Source organism: Hypomesus transpacificus, chromosome 23, assembly GCF_021917145.1.
Source record: "Hypomesus transpacificus isolate Combined female chromosome 23, fHypTra1, whole genome shotgun sequence".
Classification (NCBI taxonomy): Eukaryota; Metazoa; Chordata; class Actinopteri; order Osmeriformes; family Osmeridae; genus Hypomesus; species Hypomesus transpacificus.
The window spans coordinates 16276610-16298583 of NC_061082.1; the positions used below are offsets into that span (position 1 = coordinate 16276610).

Consider the following 21974-nt stretch of genomic DNA (forward strand, 5'->3'; position numbering starts at 1 on the left):
CGCTACAGAGCTGGTGCACGGACTGTAACTAAACAAATATTGTTCTTATTTCATGAGGGGTGAATCTGAATGCTTGCAATGTGACATCAGCGTCTCTCGCACACGCACACTGAGCCATTGTGGTCGGTTGGCTGGGCTTGTGGACTTTGCTAGGGGGGAGGCTGGGTTGTCAGTGTTGGTTGGTATTAAAGGCAGGGGGCAGTAGTGGGACCAAGAGCTGGGTTCAGTTCAGAACTGAACCCCACCCTGGTAAACTCAGGCCAGATTATGGACCAGAGCTATACCATTTGTGGCTGAGGCAAGACTAGGAGCAGAGGGGCCAAGGCAACTGGTAGGGGAATAGACACTGCTAAATATCGCCCTACAAAGGGAACTTGTTTCGCCATGGGGTCTGCTACAGAATGATTAACAGGTTGCTGGGTTCCAGGGCCTTTAACAGAGGTGTGTGTGTGTGTGTGTTTGTGTGTGATAAGGGTGTTAAAAGTAGACTAAATGGTCTGGAGTTTGTCACATGGACACATTCCTGGGTTGGGTTCCATGGCTGTGAGAGTAGCCCTAGGTGCCCCCCTCAGTGCTGGCTGGTTGACAGCTCTCTAAACTCTGGCCCGGGCCCCATCCCCAATACTGGAGGTGCCTTGTTAATGAGCCTCTGAATTGGAAGTTGGATAACTCTTGCTCAAACACACACTCACACACAGTTCACCATTATCAATAGAAACAAGGGCCTGTGTGTGTTTGTGTGCCTGTGCACCCATTCAATGTTAATTTAAACAAACAGGCAGCATATGTAGAACTTCAATAGTTAATCAGTTTTGTAGAATTGACATAACAGTAGGCTATAATGGCAGCATTTTTAGGTAAGCAGGCTACTGCTTAGCTGCTCATGAGCAATTTCCTGACCATTGTATAGTGAAATGAAATGGACCGTAACTGCTAAGACTTGATTGACGGGTGCATTTGGGTGACCTGCCTCTTCGTAGTATGAGTGTTTTGAGAGGTCTTTGCCAGGATATTTAAAATACCTCAGAGAACAATTGTTTCCATTCTCTTGGTGTTAGGCTGCTCTGCACGCTAGCTAATGATCCGGTCAAAGGTCAATCCTGTCCTACAGCACTGCTGCTGCTCCCGTCGTCTTTTCCATAATCAAAATGTTTTCATCAGATTTTATTAACCTTGTTTAGCATCCGAGAAAGAGATGGATATGGTTTAAACCTTCATTGAAATCTTTAATAAAACATTGAAGAGTCCTGAACCAGATATTGAGGTAAGATTGTGTTCATAAGAAACCCTCAAAGCTGAGGTTACCTGTTTAAATGGTAGGGTGACGCATAGGAGCCTATATTGATTTAATTATCTTCCTTCTAAGTAGCTTTAAGGTTGTCTGGCTTTGGTTACTTTTAAGTAACCTAATGTGAGACAAGATGTAACCTTTTGTAAGCAAGCAGAAGCTTGTTTGGCAGAATGTAGCTGACATTGAATAGCGTTGTGTTACCGTGGGTTTTTGATGAGTTCATCTATTATTTCAATGCCTCCTGTACTGAATCATCTCCAACACTTAAGGATGTATCAACTCTCTTTTTTCTCTCACTTTCTCCATTCCCACATTGACCAGGCTGTTATCAGAATAACCAGTTATCAGTGTCCTCACTAATGGTCTTTATCTTCGGCTGCTGCCGCCATTGTTCTTGTTGCCATCCTTTTTTCACACAGCAAGCTGTGTGTCAGATCCGACCTCTTCGCAATGTCATTACCCTGGCGTTCTGTGTGCGGACTGTCAGGACGGGCCAGTGGGCAGCGAACCGGGGCGCACGCTTTCAGACGTAATCATGTGGAGCGCAGCCGTCGGATATGCTGCCTCGCCCCGCGGATGCCCGTGTTGTGACCCCCGTCACCCACATTAGGGCTGGCCGGCGCTGCCCTCTGCCCACGCTATACGAGCCCTGTATGAGCTTCTGCTTGGCTGAACTGCCAAACTTAAGTTCACCGACGTCATGAGCATTTACATCTCAATGGGAGTAATACCTGGAAAGAGTACGTCGATGAACGTTGCGAGCACATCTCTCTTATTAGGATCGGTGCTAGGCTGTCTTACCCCCATAAGCCTCCTGCGTTTCCTCTGCAGAGGGAGGGAAGCTTTTCAGAACAATTAGCGGCGGGCTGCTATTCCATGTCCAAACAAACCTCCAATGCTGAGATGCCTCAGAGCTCTGTATGAATGAACAATGGTTTGTAGTCCTCTCTCTCTCTCTCTCGCTCTCTCTCTCTCCACTCTCTCTCTCTCTCCACTCTCTCTCCCCCTCTTGCTCTTTTCTCTCTCTCTTGCGCTTCTCTCTCAACCCCCCACCCCCTTTAGTTTCCTTGAATTTGAAGACTCCGACCTGTTCCAGACCCTGTTCCAGACATGTATTTCTAAGGATGGTGATTTCTGTGATTTACCCAGCATACGTCAGGGGGAAACCATTATTACAGTCGCAGTCTTGTTATTGAATGTGTAGCCTCAGCACTTCAAATGAGCAGTGTTTCTCAGAAGCGTTTAACAGGAGGGACTTAGAGTCTGTAGCCAGTTCTTCTGTTTGTCTCCAGCCTGGCCTGCCCTCTGTTGAACCTGCCGTGTCAGACCAGCTCTAATCCCCTACAGCATACCTCAACTCTCACCAAACTTGGGCCTGGGCGGGGTCCTTGCTAGAGTACATGACTTTAAGAATCAGAGTTAAAGCACTAAAGAGGAAATTATCTTGTAACCGGGCAGGCCCAGGTGTATTCCAGGACAAATAGTGCCAGGGTGGGTACTCAGCATTAATTAGCCCACTTATGTTGCACAGTAAGCTGAAGGCTAAGGCTGTGATGCCAAGTCTTTGATTAACTGTTGTTGCCAGTACTTTGGATGAAACAATATTGACACAAAACACGTAATTCACATCAGTGTGTGCGGGAAATTGAAGGCGATGGGGAGAAAGAGTGAGGATAGGAGAGAATTAGAAAGAAGGTGGGGTAAACAGTGTAATTATGAATGAAGGAATGGATTTGGGAGTGGATAAATAAATTAAAAAACGATTACATAAGGTGTTCTCTCATACAACAGCAGGGGTCAGGATTTCATATGTCAACACCAATAAGAGAAAGAGAGATATGTGTGTGTGTGTGTGTTCAGTGTCCAATGTATCATTGAAGTTAACTTTCCCATAACAGCGGATGATTTGCTTACTGTGTAATGTGAATGGCTGTCAGTATCACAACTTGGTCTGTCCTAAATGAATTCCACTAGAATCCAATTTCATTCTTAGTTGACATGCAAGATTCATCCATTGTAAATACTACATGGCTTAACGTATCAAATGTGCGATGAATAATATGATACGAATCATGTAGATTGACGGTTAAGACATAACAATAACTAATTTACTGATACCTATGAAATCACATACTTACTGAAAATATTAAAATGTTTAAATAGCGAGTTTCAAGTGTGTGATTTGTGTGAAACAGGACCCAGGTAGAAAATAACAGAGTATGTCCACCTGTCAATCACGTTCTAACCGTGTTGGTATTTCACTGATGGGCCTTTGAAGTTTCACTTTACGGAGAATGGGACAAGAATTTCTCTACAAGAACAAGACAAGAACTCTCCTACTAGTCCGGCCTCCATGGCAGATCTGGGTTTGGCCTTTCAGCCTGTGTGGTGTGTGTGTGCGCACATGTGTGCACGTGTGCTCGTGTGTGTCTCACTAAAGAGGGCAATGTGCCAACAGGATGTTTGAGTATGTTCAAATGGGCACCAAGTCAAATGACAGTTGGATTAAGAGGTCCAGAAGCGTTGATCTTGTGAAATCTAGACGGAAATAACAACTCGTAAAGTCCCAGTCCGTCCTCATTGTGTTATTGCATTGTTGTCTGCGTTGTTGTTGTTGTTGCAATCACAATTACTATTGTTGTGGGTTAGTCAAGGATATAAACATGGCACAAATGGAAGTGTTGTCTAGGGTGTTTTTGCTTTGTTTTGCAAGCTCACCCGTTGGTACAGGAATGTTTTCACTCGAATAATGTCTCGTCTTTCTATGATTACCATGGTTGGTGACCATGAAGCTGTGCCCTCCTCTCTCCTCCCCTCCCAGATGCTCTCCTAACCCCATGCCTGTCCCTGGTTGCTGTGCCCTGGCTCCAGCCTCTTCCTAGCAACCCCCCCCCCCCCCCCCCCCCCCCCCCCCGTCCTCTTGTTTACTCTGTGCTCCAGGAGATGCAAGCCCAGCCTCAGTACTTGCTCACAGACCTCTCCCAGCTCCAGTATGAGGAACTCTGCCTCATTCCCGTGAAGCGGTGTGGAGACACTGGAGGAAAAAACACCCACTTCCTCCTCTACTGTTCTTAACATCCTACCTTTCTTCTTCAGCCTCCCCCACCTCCACCAACCACCCCGTTACCTCACTTTGTTGCTATACCCCCCCCTCCCTCCCTGCTTCTGAACAGTTTTTTTTTTTGTCCTCCCCCGTTTACAGGCGGTAACCAAGAAAACATTCGGGAGCAACAACTTCCGATCTGCGCTGGAGAATGGAGTGCTGTTGTGTGAGTAAGTAGTCTTTCCCGGGCACCTCTCTGTTCAGCCCTCTCATTCATCGGGAGTCCTGCCCCGCTCTCCAGACCTCCGCCGTTCTGTAAGTGTTACTGATATCTCCCAGGGCTGAATCTCTGAACCCCATGTGGCTTGTTTGTTAGCTAACCATGGTAAGCTTTTGAGCAAGCTGAACATTCTGACCTTTGCTATCTCTGTTATGTTTTTTGATGAATGCTCTGATCTGTTTCCAAAGGGCTTGTCTGTTGGACAGATGTGATGGGGGAGAGGGTAGTGGATCATCTTGACTTTTCATTAAATTGAGTGTTGAGTTGTGTTGTAACTGGAATCACTGTTAAAGCACAATGGATAGCATAAAGACAGAGCAGGTATAAACACAGATAAGAAAGGGTGAAAAAGGTAAAATGAGTTGTTAAGTATACAGATTATGGAGGACTTTTGGGGTGTGTGTGTATACGTGCATGCATGGACAGCACTCTTGAATTGGCGTGGTCCTTTCAATGACTCAGCAGGGTGTCGTAATTAAGACAGACCCATGCAGAATCCCCTCAAACGCTCCAGTCCTGACTTCTCTCTTTATCTCCCCTGGGAGGACAGACGTTCTGTCTGTCAGTGTTTGTTCTCAGAAAGCCGCCTGTGAGATAAACAGAGCGCAGCAACTTTTGCATAACAACTAGATAATGGGTATGTTGGTAGGACCCCCCCCCCTTATGTCTCGGAGACAATACACAGGCAGTCAATGCTATGAACTTCTTGAGTTGTTTACTTGTTACAAAAATAATGTCAGGAATTTACGATGTTTGAAGATATTGGAGGGCAACATGATGAAGAGCTAGATTAGCGGTGTCAAACGACCAGGGCATGGCACCACAGCACGGTAAAACAGGGACCATTTCGCCATAATGCTGCTTCCTACTTGATAGGCGAATGCCCGCAAAAGTAATTACCACCAAAGCCCTCAGGCAAGTGACATCAAAACATTTATAAATATAATATAGCGCTGACATGTGGAACCCAGCCTGCTAGATATGGAGGAGGGCCGCCTTGATGTCTTTAATCTGTATGTTGTGTGCTACCATTTCAGCCTCTGTGGATTCAGGTTCTTACTCTCCATAATTCTTTTCACACAATCCCCGTTTGTGACCATCAGCCACCTGATGGTCTTGTAGGCATATCTATGTCCATTTCTGTCAAGAAAAGGGACCAGGATGTATTAGTGCATCCGATTTATATTTGTATTCCCTAACAGGAGAATGTTCTGGAACAGAGTGGGTCAGACTGGGCATGGCTCATGGGTGGAGCGTTTGTCATATACAGTATGTGTGTGTGTGTGAGAAATATGTGTCCCTACAAACATCATATTGTGTCAGAGAAATGGACATATATAAACAGTGGACATGTGCAGACTTGAGGGAGGATGAGTGCGTAGAAGGTTGGTGTTTGTCTGGACGGGGCTTTTCTAAGAGGCATTTTAGAGTGCGTGTTTCCTCAGCAGCAGAGAGAGACCAGCATGTTTACCTCTCAGCTCCGTGGCCATTTACCAAACCGGAGCCAGGTGGCCACCATCAGAGGAAGTCATAAACACAGGAGAGACCTATGCGGCCGTTTGTGTTACTTCTCTCCCTGCTTTCCAGACCCCCAAGCCTAGCAGCTGACTCTCACCCTCCTCTCTCTCTCACACACTTTCTCTCTTGCTCTTTCTTTAGTCTCGTCAACAGGATCAAGCCAGGTATCATCAAGAGGGTGAACAGGCTCTCCACACCCATTGCTGGACTGGTGAGTCCTCTGTTCCTTCCATTTCTTCTATCTAGTACATTAGGTTTTTCCTCATAACTTGACTCTGATTGTTGAACTTGGGTTACCTTGTCGTTATTGATTGACAAAAGGACATGCACTAATATCCCTCACTGGCAGTGCACTGAAACTATCCCATCTGTCTTTGTGTTTTTCTAACCTCACTCCAAGTGGGGAGGTGTGTGTGTGTGGGGGGGGGGGTGGGGGTGGTTGCAAGGTGTCTGCTTCAGTGGCTTGTCTCTCTGCATATCCATCTTCATTAATAAGCAGCTTGACTGCAGAGCTTCTGGAAAGGCCAGCAGGCACATCGAAACGCTCAGCAAATAGGACGTCTGCCTGCCACGTTCAAGTCGTCGTTCAATCAAAATTGGCTTCTCAACAAAGCTTGTCTCTGTACTGTGCAAAGGGATTTTCTTTACTGAATAGGTACAGCCGGTAGCAAGATGAGCTTTGAGTAAATACCTGTAATTAGTTTTGTGTCTTTCGAGACAAAGATGAGTGAGAGAAGTATTCCCCGGCATAATTTGGTATTTGTTGACTAAAGCCGTTAATGGCATCAGCTTAGAACAATATTTTGCTGATGACAGAGATTAATTTGGCTTTGTCACAAGTAGTGTTGTTTTTAGGTTTTTCTTAAGCTTTAGTTAAATGCAAGGCCGGAGTGGGGCCACTTTTCAGACCGGGAGTTTCAGGCCCAAGACCAGACCACTCTTTTCTTTTTGTATCATATATTGGGTGATACAAAAAGGCAAATATTTTAATTAAATACATTATTTTGTTTTCAGGCCCAAGACCGGCCCACTCTTTTTTTTTTGGTATACCAAGAGGCTAATAATTAAATGTCATATTTTGCTTGCGAACAGGTTGACAACGCTACAAAGATATTAGCTGAATAATTACGTTGCTAATGCTAATCATTTGGCCTATAGCTCTCCATACCAGTTAGTTTATCCTCTTGAAAATGAATCGGTAAGCTTGGAACATTTGGCAGAATCCTCCTCCAATGCCTTTGTTTTTTTTTTTACCTGGCTTTTTCAGCCCCTCCTGGCCTCTTCCTCCCATCCATCCTCCCTGACGCATATCGTTACGGTAGGGCTGCCCGGCCCAGCTATCGGTAGCCTATCTGAGAAAAACATTTTGGAAAAGACGGGCTATGGACCCAAACACCTCTATTTGGGAGGGGAGAACTCCTTCACATGGTACAACCCATGCAGAGCCTGCTAACATAACACAATGCCAACTCCCATGCCCCTAAACTGCAACACCAGTGAGCCAAAAAGCAAGTATGTTACAGCCAGGCCCTATAGTCCTTTGTAACCCCCCCCCCCCCCCCCTGCAAACACTTGAGTTAGTTTCAGAGCAGGCCCCCCTGGTAAGCTGTGTCAGAACATGGACCCCAGCCAGCTTTCTTGTTTTGGGGCTCATTACCCCATTTGGGTAAATGATCACCTGCTGAGGTAATGGGGATAAGTATCTTCTTGATCAGTAGCAGTCAGGCTGTGGCATTTCCGAGAGATTTGGACCTCAAACCTGAAACCACCTGATTGTAAACTGGTCTTTGTGTAAGAAAGTGTGTTTGTGTGTGTGTTTTCTGTGTGAGCTTGACAATATTTTTTGTGGCCCCAGAGCTGTAGGCCAGAGAAGAAAAGCTCTAGACAAATAATATGCAACTTATGGTCTGTTGTGGCCTGTGTCTGTTTTATATAAATAGTTAGTGTTCTGTCTTGTTTCTTTGTCTGCAAATAGAGAATCTCTGTCCCCTTTTCTCTTCCTCATATTTTTTCTTTTATCTCTCTCCCTCCCTCCCTCACTCTGTCTCCCTCCTCCCTCTGTGTTTGACTTGAGGCATGTTCTGTGGAGCAATTCTCTAAACGTTCCCGGAGAAGAATGAGGTGGGAAAATAGTTTTTGTTCTGGCGGGGTAAACTTCTCGTGTGATTGCAGCATAGCACAGAGAACACGAGGAATGGTACAGTAGCTCTCTTGTTTCTGACTTTGGAAGTAATTTAGTCTTGTCTGAACAAAAACCTCTTTACAAGCGCACCTTGTTAAAGCTCAAGAATGACAAACGCATTGCCATTACAGTCAGGTCTGTCCTATCAGCTTCGATTTTCCGAATCATTTTGCCACTGTAAATTTATGCCAGGTTCAGACTATGGCCAAACCAAAGGATGTTAAATGGAGGGAGAAATTGAAAGAAAAAAAGAAAAAACAATCTATGTTCATATTTATCCACATAGCCTCTAGATTCCTGGGGATCCATTTTTGGGTTTCAGACGTATACATTGGAATATTTCCCATGTCAATTTATCCCTCCCAGTTCCATCTCTGTCATGGCTCACCAGGGTTGTGGGTTTGGATCCCAAGATCGCTCCAGCTCCGTTTCCACCAGTTTGGAAAGGAGGGCCTGTGGCTTTGTGGCAGGGGCCCCAACCACTTGAGAGTAGGGCCCTTTGGGTTGAGGGCTGGAGGGGCTGCACTTAGAGATGACTCCATAGGCCTCAGCTCCAACTGTAAATACTCTGTAATTGACATGAGTGCTGGATGTTCCTGCTGCATAATATACCCTTCTGTGAGCGTATCACAATCTGTATGAAACACAAGGTGGAAATAGATAAACACCGGGGGCCTCTGCGTTTATTTTAACGTACATGGAGCCTTTGTGGGCTACGAAAGCTGCCTGAACATAGCTTGTTACAGTGTTTACAGTGTTTGTTACAGACGCCAGTGACCAAACCAGAGATTTCCGTGACCCATTATGAGAACTAAACATCTCGCAATGTCGCAGACTGCCTCCAAAGTTTACCCCGACAGAAGATTTGAAATGGATATCCTAATAATGTGAACTCAATTTGAGCGGACATTTATATATTTATTTTCTTGTTGTATTCTCTTCATCCTGACACTGTAGCTTTGCGAGCTCGTTCTCACCAGATGTCCTCTCCTGGACAAGTAAGGGTGGTCCTGAGTCAAACACAGCCTCACTGAGGCATCAACCATCCAGTCCCCTCCTGATGTGTGACAAACAGAGCCTTCCCATCCCATGTGTTTGTGTGAGAACTTTCTTAGTCTGATCCCGATGGTCGTGTCAGGAGGATTAACATCAGGGCGGGTTGAGCATTTTTACCAGGATTACAAGCAGCCCCTACAAAGCTAACTGGACATTCCATCTGGACCATTATCTACAGCATGCTCACACACTGACTGGGCCTCTGACTGACTGTTATAATGAGTAGAATAGGCGTGACCCCGATGACTTATGTTATTAGGTTTACGGAATAAAGTAGACATGGTCACGACTGTGTTATTTTCATTTTCAGAGCCGAACTGATTGATGTGTTCTACGGAAAGACGGTTCACATGACATAAGCTCACAAGAATTATTGCGAGAGAGTGCGATAAAGATGTCCACTAAATCTCTGGGCACATACCTGTTAGAAAGGTACAGAGGTGGATTTGCGTACATGTTGTTTGCTCACCTATCCTATGCGATACAGCAACTAACTCCACATACCTTTATGGCAGTTGTTATTGACTGGGCACTGTAAAGGTAGGTGACACTTAGGAATTTACATCCATGAATTATGTCATAAGTATATAATACAGGAATTTAAAAGCGTAAGGGGTTAGCTCAGGAGTAGCTTATCACAGTTTATCAACTCATTTGATTAACCTACTTTTTGTATTATGTTTATACAGGTACTTTCACCTGTTAGAGGTTCACTGTTAAACAGACCTAGGGTCCGAACACACATTTACTCCAACTCATTCTTATATTTCTGAAAATCTGACCCGGGTTGGAACAGATATTTGTGGGCCGATTATGTCAACATCATCTTGGTCCATATAAATGTGATGTTATAACGTTTAGCAACAATCATATAAAAAGTATAAATCATATAAAAAGTTGATGAAACTATATAAAGCACAATAACCCTGACTACCATAGTAGATTAACAGTGTACAAGTTGCACCAACCCCCCTCCCCCCCCCCCCACACACACACACACAGGAAGACAGTGGGTTGGGAGGGAGGGGGTGTCACTAAACTGCCCCAGACCCAAGCAAGGCTGTCGGCCTGAGAAACTGTCAGGATAAGAGAGGTCAGTTCTATCCTGCCATCTGTTAATGGCCATGTTAGCTGTTAAATATAGACACAGCTACCCTCTAATTATCTCAGCCATGTTGAAACCCATGTGTCATTACATAGAGATGTGTTGGTGTGTGCACGGCCCCAATGTGTCATGCAGATGGACAAACTAGCCTCCAGAGAGTAAGCATGATGCACCATTCTGTAGTTCTTCTGGTACAGGCAGCATGTTTTGTAGTGTCATACAAGATGCAAATGTAAAGTGTATTTTTGGATTACAATTATTTTACAACTGCCACACATCTGTGGGCGTACTCATGCATGTCCAGTCGCGGCCCTCAGTATTTGCACTGACATGCATTTTGTGTTTACAAAGTTTGCTGCTTCAGTTGTTGTGGTGTTGATTCACATTGTTATTCAATTATTGTGCAGAGTGATTAGATGGATTTTAAATAAAAGCTTAATTGGCCCCCCCAAAATGAAATGTATCACAAAACCCCCCATTTCACAGTATTTGGGCCCTGGCATAAAATGACTGGCTAACATAATTTAATCAAATCAAATCATCAGCACATGGGAAAGTGTGAACTAGTTCTAGTCAGGTGAAATCACTCTGTCATTCTGATTGGATTTTAAGAGCAGATCTTTAAAAAAGTTAATCTTTTAAAACCAATGGAATTTAGAATTATTGTTTTCCAGTATTCCATAGAAACATAGAAAAAACTTGAACTGCAAAACACTAACTTTATTACTGCCAATACTTTTGGCCACGACTGTAAAAGCGTGGGAGTGACAGCGAATTCTGGGAAGATCAGTGCAACTATGCCAAGCAAGGAATATATGATCCTTGGACGACGCAATATTCATTCTTCTCATGCGTCCAACTCACTTGCTGGAGGGAAATAGTTGTAGGTTTCTGTCATACCAGCCTCTTGTTTCGTGGCAACCACGGTTTCCAAAATAAACCACCCTGCAAATTCCACAGGTGTTCTCCAATACTGGGCTAGGCAGGGAGTGGTGTGTTTGTGTGTGTGTATGTCGGGGGAGAGGGGGCAGGGGCCTGGGAGAGAGAGAGAAAGGAAGGGTGACAGACGGTAAAGGACAGTTTTAGGGTGTGCGGGGGAGTGAGAGTGTGCGAGCCAGGCAGCGTACTTCCTCCCCATTTGGGTCCAGCCCACCCAGGCCATGTTTGGTTGGAGAGGCAGGCCTGTGGTTAGCACTGATGTCATTCTACCTCATTTGGGTTCTGTCCCCGCCCCCCACACACTCCCTCAGGTCGTTTTAGAGCGTTCAGTCCCCTCTGTCACGCAGCCCTACCCATATGAGTGTGTATGAGGATTGTGTCCCTTTTTATTAGCCACACGCACGCACACACACACACACGCTCTTCCCGCCCCTTCTCAGTTTCCCAGCGCTGTGAACTTTGGATGCAGTGAGTTGTGGACTGTGACTCTGCCAGAGGAGTTGAGAGTGACTATACTTTGACTGAAGGTGGACAACCCTTCTCTCTCTCTCTGAACGGTTCATTTGTTTTCCTGTGACAGGACAACCTGAATGTCTTCCTGAGGGCTTGCGGGAAGCTGGGACTAAAGGAAGCGCAACTTTTTCACCCCGGAGACCTCCAAGACCTGTCCAGCAGAGTCACCATCAAGTAAGTCCTCAGTACCCCCAAAATCTAGATCCAAATGACAGTTACATCTGAATGGCATCGTTACCAATCAGGTGGAACAAGAACCGATGTGAAGGAGTGATGTGGGAAACTTAACTTAACTGTCTCTATAACAACTCTGCCAGCACCTCATATTGACTATGAAGCCCCATTCCATGTCTGTGTAGACCAGTACAAAGACAACCTTGTCCTTCCAACGCCCCCAGGTTTAAATTTAACTTTTACTATTTTTCCCCAAGCACGTGGCTTCCCATACTGTACTGCGTGCATGGTAGAGGTTGAGGACTGGGGGTCAGCATTTAGACATGTTCTGTTGCTATTGCAGAGAAGTATCGGCATTGGGAGTCTTGACTCCTGCGAGGGTCAGAAACGAGTGCACCTGTTGTGGATGATCACAGGGAGGGGTGTACAGGGACGCTTCAGACTGCTTTAGAGTCACTCGGTGGAAGATGGAAAAAGAGGAAGAGCAAGGCCACTGTGACCTGATGGAGCTCTAGCGGTGGACAGTCATAATAACCCCTGCCTCAGTCTAGAACATGGAACAGGCTTCAGGTCCCTGGCTTCTGGTTTTGATAGCCAAATCGCAACCTATCCAATTGCTGTGGAGGAGAGAAGGCCTGTTCCCTGGCAGTGATGGGCAGACTGGGTGAGGGTTTTGTGCTACAGGGCGTGACATTTCTGGTGTGGATGTGTTTGTGGGAGAGTGCAGTGTGCATGTGTGACCGTGTGTGAGATGTGAGATAACTAGCCACGACACGGCGGTGTTTATAGTTTCTGTGTTTTTGTCTCGTCCCCGTCAGCTGTGTGTGGTGGACCGGGGTGCACACGGTATGTGGAATAACCTGTTCAGTTTTCACACAGGTGTGTCTCTGGGAGACAGCCAGGTAAGGGCAGGACTGTTGCTCTCGGTGAACACACCCCATCCGCACTGACATGTTCAACATGGCAGCTCTGTACAGAGGCCTGAGCTCTCAGAGCGCACCGGCAGTAAACACAGGGACACAATGCTGGGCCGGCCGGCCCCTCACGGTTCAGGAGCAGGACACAGTAGAGCTCTCTCCAGGGAGGTGCGTTCAGTGTTGCCGCAAGACTGAACAAGAGTGAGATGCTGGAGCACGAACCATACTCTCTCTTTCTCCCTCTCTGTCTCTGTTTCTCTCTCGCTCTCTCTCTCTGTCTCTCTCTCTCTGTCTCTGTCTCTCTCTCTCTCTCCCTCTCTCTCTTTGTCTCTCTCTCCCTCCTCTCTCTTTGTCTGTCATAGAAATGCGTCATTTAGCATGGTCTAAGGATCCAAGTATGTGATATATCCACCACTCCTTATGATAAGGTGTTACAACCTCCAAGTGTTGCAACCTCCATTTTTATAGCAGGATCCACCCTGGCTGAGTTCATGTACCCAAATTCTCTAATACAAACACCCACACATGCGTACACATACAGGTACGTGCACACACTTAAACGTTTACACACAACAATGAAGCAAGCTCTGGCTGTCTGTTACCATGGCACACCCTCTCAACCGCCATAGCAACAAGACAAAGTGACAGAGTGTAGGGAAATCTAGAGCAATTAGGGGATTTAAGGTGTTCGTTCTGTGTAGCAGACAGGTAGGCACTCTGGCTAAAAGGGAAAGAATCAGAATCATCTTTATTGGCCGAAACATTTCCACTTCCAAGGAATTTTCTATTAGAAACAATAAGAAACCCAGAGACCCCGCCCCCCCCCCCCCCCCCCTTATCTTCACGCCTGACACACTGTTCCATAGCAGGCCCCTGTAAACAAATGGTTATCACCATGACTGCTATGTGGTTGTGTTCCATTTGTGCACCCTGCCCCCAGACTCTCTCCAGGGTGGCTTGGGTGGCCTATAATTAGGACCTGAGAGGGTTGGGGGTTGGGGGTCACTCTTTGACATTGGATGGACTGGCATGGTGACAGCACTCATGGGAGTGAGGCTTTTTTTAGAATGTGTCAACTCTCTCTCTCTCTCTCTCTCTGTCTCTCTCTCTCTCTCTGTCTCCTAGGACAGGCCAGGTCACACTTGTGTGTGTTTGTGTGTGTTTGTTTGTGTGTGTGGGATAAAGAGAGAGTTGAGGTGGGTTGGACAGGCTTTGAGCAGCGTGCACAGGGAGTGACCTGAAGAGATGCAGCATCATGCTGTGATCAGCCCCAGTTCCTCAGGGCTGATTTTCAGCTTTGTGTCTGGTCACCACTGCTCAGCCTAACAGCAAACGGCCCGGTAAACAAGATTCTCTGTGACATTGCTTGTAAAAAGGGCTACACAAATAAATGTTAAGTTGATTTGATGGGGGGGGGGGGGGGGGGGGTGGATTCTCCTGTCCAGGACTCATCTGCCTGTGTTTCTAATGTGCGTCCGACCTCCCCACCCCAACTCCAAAGCCAGTCTGACAGGTGCTGTGCCCTGCCTGTCCGCTCCCAGCAGATGTACCATCATTACAGACCTCTTCTCATGTGCTCGGTATGCTGCATTAGGCCGGGGAGCCGGATCGTCTAGTTCAACCCGTCCTCGATACTGGGCAGAGTCGTCAAGGAACGCTTAATGACATTGTGGTTAATAATATAACGCCTATTTGTGATGTCGGAAGGCAGCCTCGAGGTTAGGTGGGGCGCTGGTTTGAGGTAAAGCAGGCCTCTGGAATTACGGTTGATTTGATTTCTCCTGCCGCTAACTCACAGCTGGTTCGATATTGGCCACATCACAGACTCTGGCTTAGTACGGAGCAGTATATTGTAGCTTTGCCACCTTGGTTTAAAAGCATTTTTACAATGATCACACTGTTGCAACTTTTTCTGGGAAGTGTATGGCCTGTATCAGAAGTGTGATTCACAGGCAGGCAGCATGTTTTCTCAACAACCATATACGGTATATGGAGTTCAGTTTGACCTTTGAGCTCTGGGCGTTGATAGAGTATTGGTGGTACCCCCCCTGCCCCCAATCTGGTGTTCATGGCTATTTTACTTCTCAGTCTCCCTCAACATTCTCTCTAAGTCAAAATTGTCATGAAGTATCAGGAGGGAGAGGTTGAGTTTGAGATGATACCTAAAGAGAGCGTCAAAGAGAGCGATGATACCAACAAGTGTCTGTTGATCACTGCTCAGCCTCACAAACGCCCCAGGGCGATAATGACAGAGAGAAACAGACAGGAAGAGGGGAGAGACCAAGGATCGAAAGATGAACAGACATATAGAGATTGACAGGAAAAGACGGAAATAGAAAGAATGAAAGGGAGTCATAAGGTTGCAGAGTGAAGATGACTGTGCCCATAGGACTGTTAGAAACTTCTGGAAGGTTCCTTTCACCTCCACCGCCCTAGTAGGTGTAACCAGCTTCATTGTACAATGCTAAAACAATGGACACAATAGGTTAAATATTCTCTAGGGCGTCACAGAAACCATAATAAATCAAATTCCATAAATGAATAGTGATTTACTGCTTACTCTGGACTTTATTCATCAGTCCACTCACAGCTGACAAATAATATATTCAAGTCTTACTGCTTTTGAATCACCCTTTACAACCCTGCCAGCTTACTATTCTTCCAGATAAAGGGCTTTATTTGAACTGTTTATTAGAACTTAAAACATTCTAGAATTCATACTGAATCATCAGCCCACACCTCTTCCAGTGTATTTGGCTGTGGTAAATAGACTGCAACAAATTTACATTAGTTACATTGACTACCCCATGTACTACATAACAATGGCTATAGAAACAACATTGTAGTTACGTGGGAACGACTGTTATACTATTATATACTATATAAGTAACTACTAATATATTATGTAGTTACACTTATTTCACATCCCTTGGGGGAGGTTAAGCTTTCCATAGAAGTTGACATTAATCTTGGTTTGGTAATACAACCATCATCTGCCCCTTTACAACATAATAAGGACAACATCCACTTACATCCTTACCCCATATTGTGCCTTTTTACTCTTTAGTACACCACAAACACTTAATACCATTTAATTACATTTATATGTACCTATAATGTTTTTACTGTAGGTCTTGCTCTGGTAGTTAATTTAACTTGAATGTAAAGTGTTGGTAAAAAGTCTACCTGTTTAGGATCCAGGCTGTAATCCCGGTTAACGGGGCTTTACTTGTGGTGGATTTCTAGCTTTTGGCGATAAACAACACCAATGCTAAAGTTCTGAATCACATAAAAGTATGGAGTCAAGAGTTGATATTGATTGAAGCTTGATATTGTAACCCTTATCATCGTTCACAACCTTTATTCATCATCCACAAAACAATCTTGAGAAAGGAAAACATTATGCCTATTCAGAACTGATACCACCCCCTTTATGAATTTCAACATTTTGTATTCTTAAAAAGGGTTCACATAGCCTCAAGATATATAAGAGATAAGACAGATATAATTGAAAGTGCATCCATAATTGTGTTATGCCCGGCATGTCGCAGGTGAGCAGCCTCTAGTCTCTGCATTTGAGATGGACTGGACTGTTGTCAGACTAGACTGCATTTGAGATGCACTGGACTGTTATCAGACTAGTCTGCATTTGAGATGGACTGGACTGTTATCAGACTAGTCTGCAGTTGAGATGGACTGGATTGTTATCAGACTAGACTGCATTTGAGATGGACTGGACTGTTATCAGACTAGTCTGCATTTGAGATGGACTGGACTGTTATCAGACTAGACTGCATTTGAGATGGACTGGACTGTTATCAGACTAGACTGTATTTGAGATGGACTGGACTGTTATCAGACTAGACTGTATTTGAGATGGACTGGACTGTTTTCAGTCTCTAGTCTCTAACATGGGCCAAAGCTCCAAAGTCTCATTTCCAGACACATTTTTGCAGAGCAAATTATTGACGCGGCTGGCACTCTTTACTCAAAAAGGGAACAGCAGGGGGTAGAGCAAACCCTTTGGCCCTCGAGGAATTCTAACAACTCGACCTTAACAATGGCACTAGGAGCGGTCCTGTGAAACTAGAGCTTTCAACTTTCTGACAAGGTAACGCCACCCTTCACATGCATGGAAATGGGGATCTGAGGGAGTGTCTTAAAAAAAACCTAGACAACACATTCTCAAATAGCTAAAGGTTTGCTCCACATGAACACCAGTGTGTGAACTGTGAGGAGATTGTGAAACCAAATGAGTGATGATGGTGACTGGTCAATAAAGTCTCCAGCGCTCCCTCCATGGTTACTGCCCAGGCTGTAAACTGGAAACACAAGGCATTTGCGCTTCTTGCTCTCCATTTGGCAGACCTGCTGGCTGACCGTTACGGGTGACTGTTTTTTTTCTGTCTGACTGATATTGAAGGCTGACTGTCAGTTGTCCTGCAGGCTGGCACTGCTGACAGTTTTTTTCAGCTCAACCCGGCATCATGCTTAGGCTACAGAAAGAAATGCTAGCCTTTGTGGTTGGCTTTCTGACCGTTTTGCTGGCTGACTTGCTGACAGAAGGGAGAGACAGTTGCCAGTCTGTCCCCCTCACAGTAGCTGTATTGTGGTGTCTCTGATAAGTACAAGTACACAATCCTATCTCAGTGGTTCCAACCTTCACACACACAGCTGATCAGCCTCTAGATCTGCTGTGCGTTCTTGTGTGTGTGTGACAACAGCATGTCGCGTGGAGGGATATCTTCTCCTCTTCCTCATAATGGTTGACTGATGCTGTGTGACGGGGCCTGGAGAAGTGTGACATACTAAGTCGGGAGGAACGTTGACGTTGGGACATTCCATGTGGCATTTCGCATTGCTCAGGTATGCTTGCAAACCCATTACAGGCTTTTGGAGCTTGTTGGCCAGGGTCTTGTTTCTGTCTGTGGGCTGTGTAGTGCTGCTGGGACAGTCCCAGGACCTGACCTACCCGGTCCACCCTGCTCCTTGTTCCAACGCCTCTGGTGTCTGATCAGGTAGGCTACGCAGGACTGGCTGGGGTGGGCTCATTTGCCATAGTAAGGACTAATGGCTCAAATGTGGCTTCATACATACAGTAAGTGTGATGTAAGTAGTAATGTTGGATTACTATAATTGTTAGGGGTGGGAATCTTTTGGTACCTCACAATTCGAATCGATTCTTGAGGACACGATTCAAACGAAAAATCGATTCACGATTTTTCCAAGGTTTATTTTTTAAAATCACCCAAAAAATCTATTCACATACATTTGTGAATCGATCTGAATCGCTAGCAGACTGAATCGCGATTCCAATGTGAATCAATTTCTTTTCCCCCACCCCTAATAATTGTATAGTTCTAACTCTGTTCTAGTTGATTATGTTCTACTGTTAGCTCTCCTGTCCCCGTTTTAGTTGTAATGGTTCGATCGCCTCATTTCTGTAGACGTCTTCAGTTCTAGCTATAGGCTAGTTCTAGCTCTATTGTTCTAGGTGTGCTGTGTCTGGCTGGGCATCATCCAAGGCCTACTAAATGCCAGTGTGCACAGGTGCAGGCAGGTTACCATGGTACAGGCCAGGTGCTCCATGGGGATTTGGGAAGATTATTTATGGAACCTTTGTACTTGGTTGAGATTGATGATTTTCTTGACTGTATGCAGAGGGACTGTTTGAGGATTATTGTGCAAGATAGGCGAGTTAAGTCATCTAACTGCTATTTGGCCACATAATTGTAGTGCAGACAGACAACTAAGCTACTGTAATGACCACCGTAGTCTAGAGTTTTTGCAGAGCAGGTAACCCTCATACAATACTGACAGCTATATATTTACTAAACTGTATTCACACATCCGCAGCTTTCTCCCTCAGGGCTTTTTTTAACCTTAAAAACACCCTCAATATGCTAATGCGGAATGAAGGGCATGCTAATGCTAACGCGGAATGAAGCGCTAAATAAAGAATCCCAGTAGACTGTGCTTTGTCCCCATCGTCTTCACATGATGACTGCAGCAGCTCTTTCCCCCATCGTGTGTGGGATGAGACAAACGACAGGCGAACTCTCTGAACGCCCCACCCGTCTCCTCATGCCAGTGTCTCTGCGTGAGAACCATCAGCATTTACCACCCATAGCCTTCAGATCAGCACGTATCGGAACCAGACTGAGAACAACCTTTGGTCCTACGCCACACGTCCACACGGTAATGCTCCCAGAGATGTGTCTGATTGCCTGGCTTCAAATGAGGGCTCAGCTTATGCAAGCTGCAGCACAGCGCAGGGGGCTCTGAGGCCAAGAGAATAGACCCTCTGTGTGCCCCTGCTCGCCAGCAGCACTACCAGTCACTCAGAAGTGAGCGTTACCCAACCATAAGGCCTGTGGTACTTAGGACAGAAATAGTCTGTCTCTCTCTCGCTCTCTCCTCTGTTTTGTTCACTCATGCTCCCTCGCCCGCTATACAGCAGCCCCTCTATAAATGTAGACTTTGTGACTTATTTTGTTCCAGGCCGCACTAAAAAGAGAGAGGGAGAGGAAAGAGAATGTCCTGACTCCTCCCACCATCCATCTATCCTTCCACCACCTTTTTTTATGGGAATAATAAATCGGAAGAGACGCCAAACGGGCGGACGCCCTTTTCACCTCGTGTTCGCCAGCGCACTCAGTCGGCCTGGTGTGAAATGACGCATGTCGGTGAGAGCTCTGGCCGTGGTGACGTCACACAAATGAGCGCTGTGCGAACATACAACTTCAGTCCTCAAAACTTCAGATGTTGAGATCAAACAGCCTTGAGAACATGACTCATAGCATCTGGAGGAATATTTGAAGCTATTTATTACAGGCACAGTTCAGACTCAAACCTCACAATTGAAGGTTTATTTATATCTCTATTATAAATACTGAAGATGTATTTGATAGTACCCAATTGCTGTCAAAGTACCAAGTCAATGAAGTGAATCGCCAAGCACAAGTTAAACAAAATCAACTTATTTATTATAGATCTATAAGGTACAAGTGTCTGATACACTCAAGTTGAGCATCTCAAAGGACTGGACAGTGAATACAGGAATGAAGGGCAGTTAAATAGTGTCCCAATTATTTGTTTTTACTCTCACAAGAAAGGTCAGGGGGGTGATAATCAACATAGCCTTTGCAGGCACAGAAAGAGGACACTGCATGCTAGATAGCTTTTGTTTAGGCTTTAGATAGGGCGCCTAGAAATGGCCCTGACGTTCCATGTTCTCATGCGTTAATATAGTAGAGTATAGTTCAAACATTGTTAATTATATTCAGAGCATTCCAAACAGTATAAAAGTAATAAAGTAATCATTGGCTGTAACCTTTAATTATTGTTAAATGATCAGTGGTTAAGGACAGACCTCTTCAATTCCCATGAAGTCTATAATTCACTTTCCAATTTGTTTGTTTTATCTCACGTTTGCACCTGCTGGCATCAGGCCCTGGGCCCTGTTCCATAAAGCGAGTTTATCAGAATAATCAGAATCAGACAGGGTTTTAATCGCCATGAAAGTTTACCGAATAAACCAGGCTTATGTCAATTAGTCCGATTTATTTCCAGTTCATTCGGTTCCATATAGCCAGCTCAACGTAGTTCGAACTCCGTTACTATGGCAACTTATGCTGCGAAACTAGCCTGGTCACTGTCAGCCTTAGCACGTGTTGTTGTTTCACCAGACCTTCCTGTAACACTGACCCTACGAGGTAACGATGATTCACCACATACTTTCTGGCGTGATGCCTTTTATTTTGTTACCACTATCAGTTCAATATGTACATTTATAGAAAATCTACTTAAATAAAAGAACAAACCTACACAGCCTACTTTGAACTTATATGAATGAATATGGTATTTTGTGATATGAAATATTTAGGCTGATTCTACATATCTCAATCTAGATTATTCAAGTATAATTATCGTAGCTACATAATAGTTAACAGTAGCCTACAATTACAAAACAAACCTAAATCCATACATATATCCTCCATTTTCCAGACAAAAACAACATGTAAAAAAAATAAGCTACTGGATAATGTATTGGTTAATAGTATTTATTGAAAACAATGTCAAAATATAGCTGCAAGCAGCAATGAATGGGCCAAGCAGCATCCGATATGGAAAAATATTAGCTTTTTGGAAATCGCATTATACTTTTTGGCAACGCGGTGCCGCTACCCCAAAACTTTTTATTACCTTCACGGCTTTTCGCAAAAGACGTATACCGATTTTTCTAACGATGAGCCGATGCGTTAGCTATATATGTTATTTTGAGACAAAATCCGAACTGGCAGACGTGGGAAAGCGTAATATTTTACGACTCGGCGTAAACCCCAATCTTGGGATTTTGGGTCAAACCGTTCAGAATTTCTGATGCAAGAAATCCGATGCGCTGGCTAGATTTCATAAGTATAAATCCTCTGAGAACAATACGTCATCATTATGATTATACTGCTAGACAGTTACTGTGGCATACTGGGCTTCGCTGAACAGATAATCCGTTATCACGACATGCTTGATGACTGTGGCTGGATTCGATCCTACAACCTTGTGTTTCAAAGGAACCTGTCTTATCCCAGTGAGCTATTCTCACTGCTGGGAAATGCTGTGTTCGGTTACTTTATAAAAAATAAAAATAAACGTTTCTCCAGTAGCTAGCGTTGTCAGATTTGACCCAAGTATAAACAGCTGTATGAAAATCTGTCATATTTTGACATATCAAGGTGATTGTTGTAGGAAATTGATTAGATGACATTTCCAAAGTTTCGTCCCCATACGGTAAACCGTCGCAGAGACGAGGCCTTACATCCGCTTTGGCATGCTCTTTGTCAAAATAGTTTATAATGATGCTTCACTTAAGAAAAACGGTCTTACGGTTCAAATGTAATGGGCTTACGCCACAGGGGAGTCAGGTGGCTGATTCCCAGCCGTGCCCAATGACGATGTG

The 21974-nt window shown here is 44.9% G+C and overlaps 1 protein-coding gene across 8 annotated transcripts in view; it reads left to right on the forward strand.

The window, feature by feature from the left end:
* The window catches only part of lmo7a (LIM domain 7a), a 51564-nt gene that overhangs the window by 1641 nt on the left and 27949 nt on the right, over window positions 1–21974 (forward strand). For 6 of the 8 annotated variants that reach the window (XM_047047381.1, XM_047047384.1, XM_047047383.1 and 3 more), the window contains exons 3-5: window positions 4494–4564; window positions 6274–6343; window positions 11995–12101. In XM_047047381.1, the coding sequence (XP_046903337.1) occupies window positions 4494–4564; window positions 6274–6343; window positions 11995–12101 (248 nt within the window). Of the gene's footprint in view, window positions 1–4493; window positions 4565–6273; window positions 6344–11774; window positions 12102–12444; window positions 12766–21974 lie in introns of those variants that run through there. The other 2 variants (XM_047047387.1, XM_047047386.1) reach the window with 2 other exon arrangements.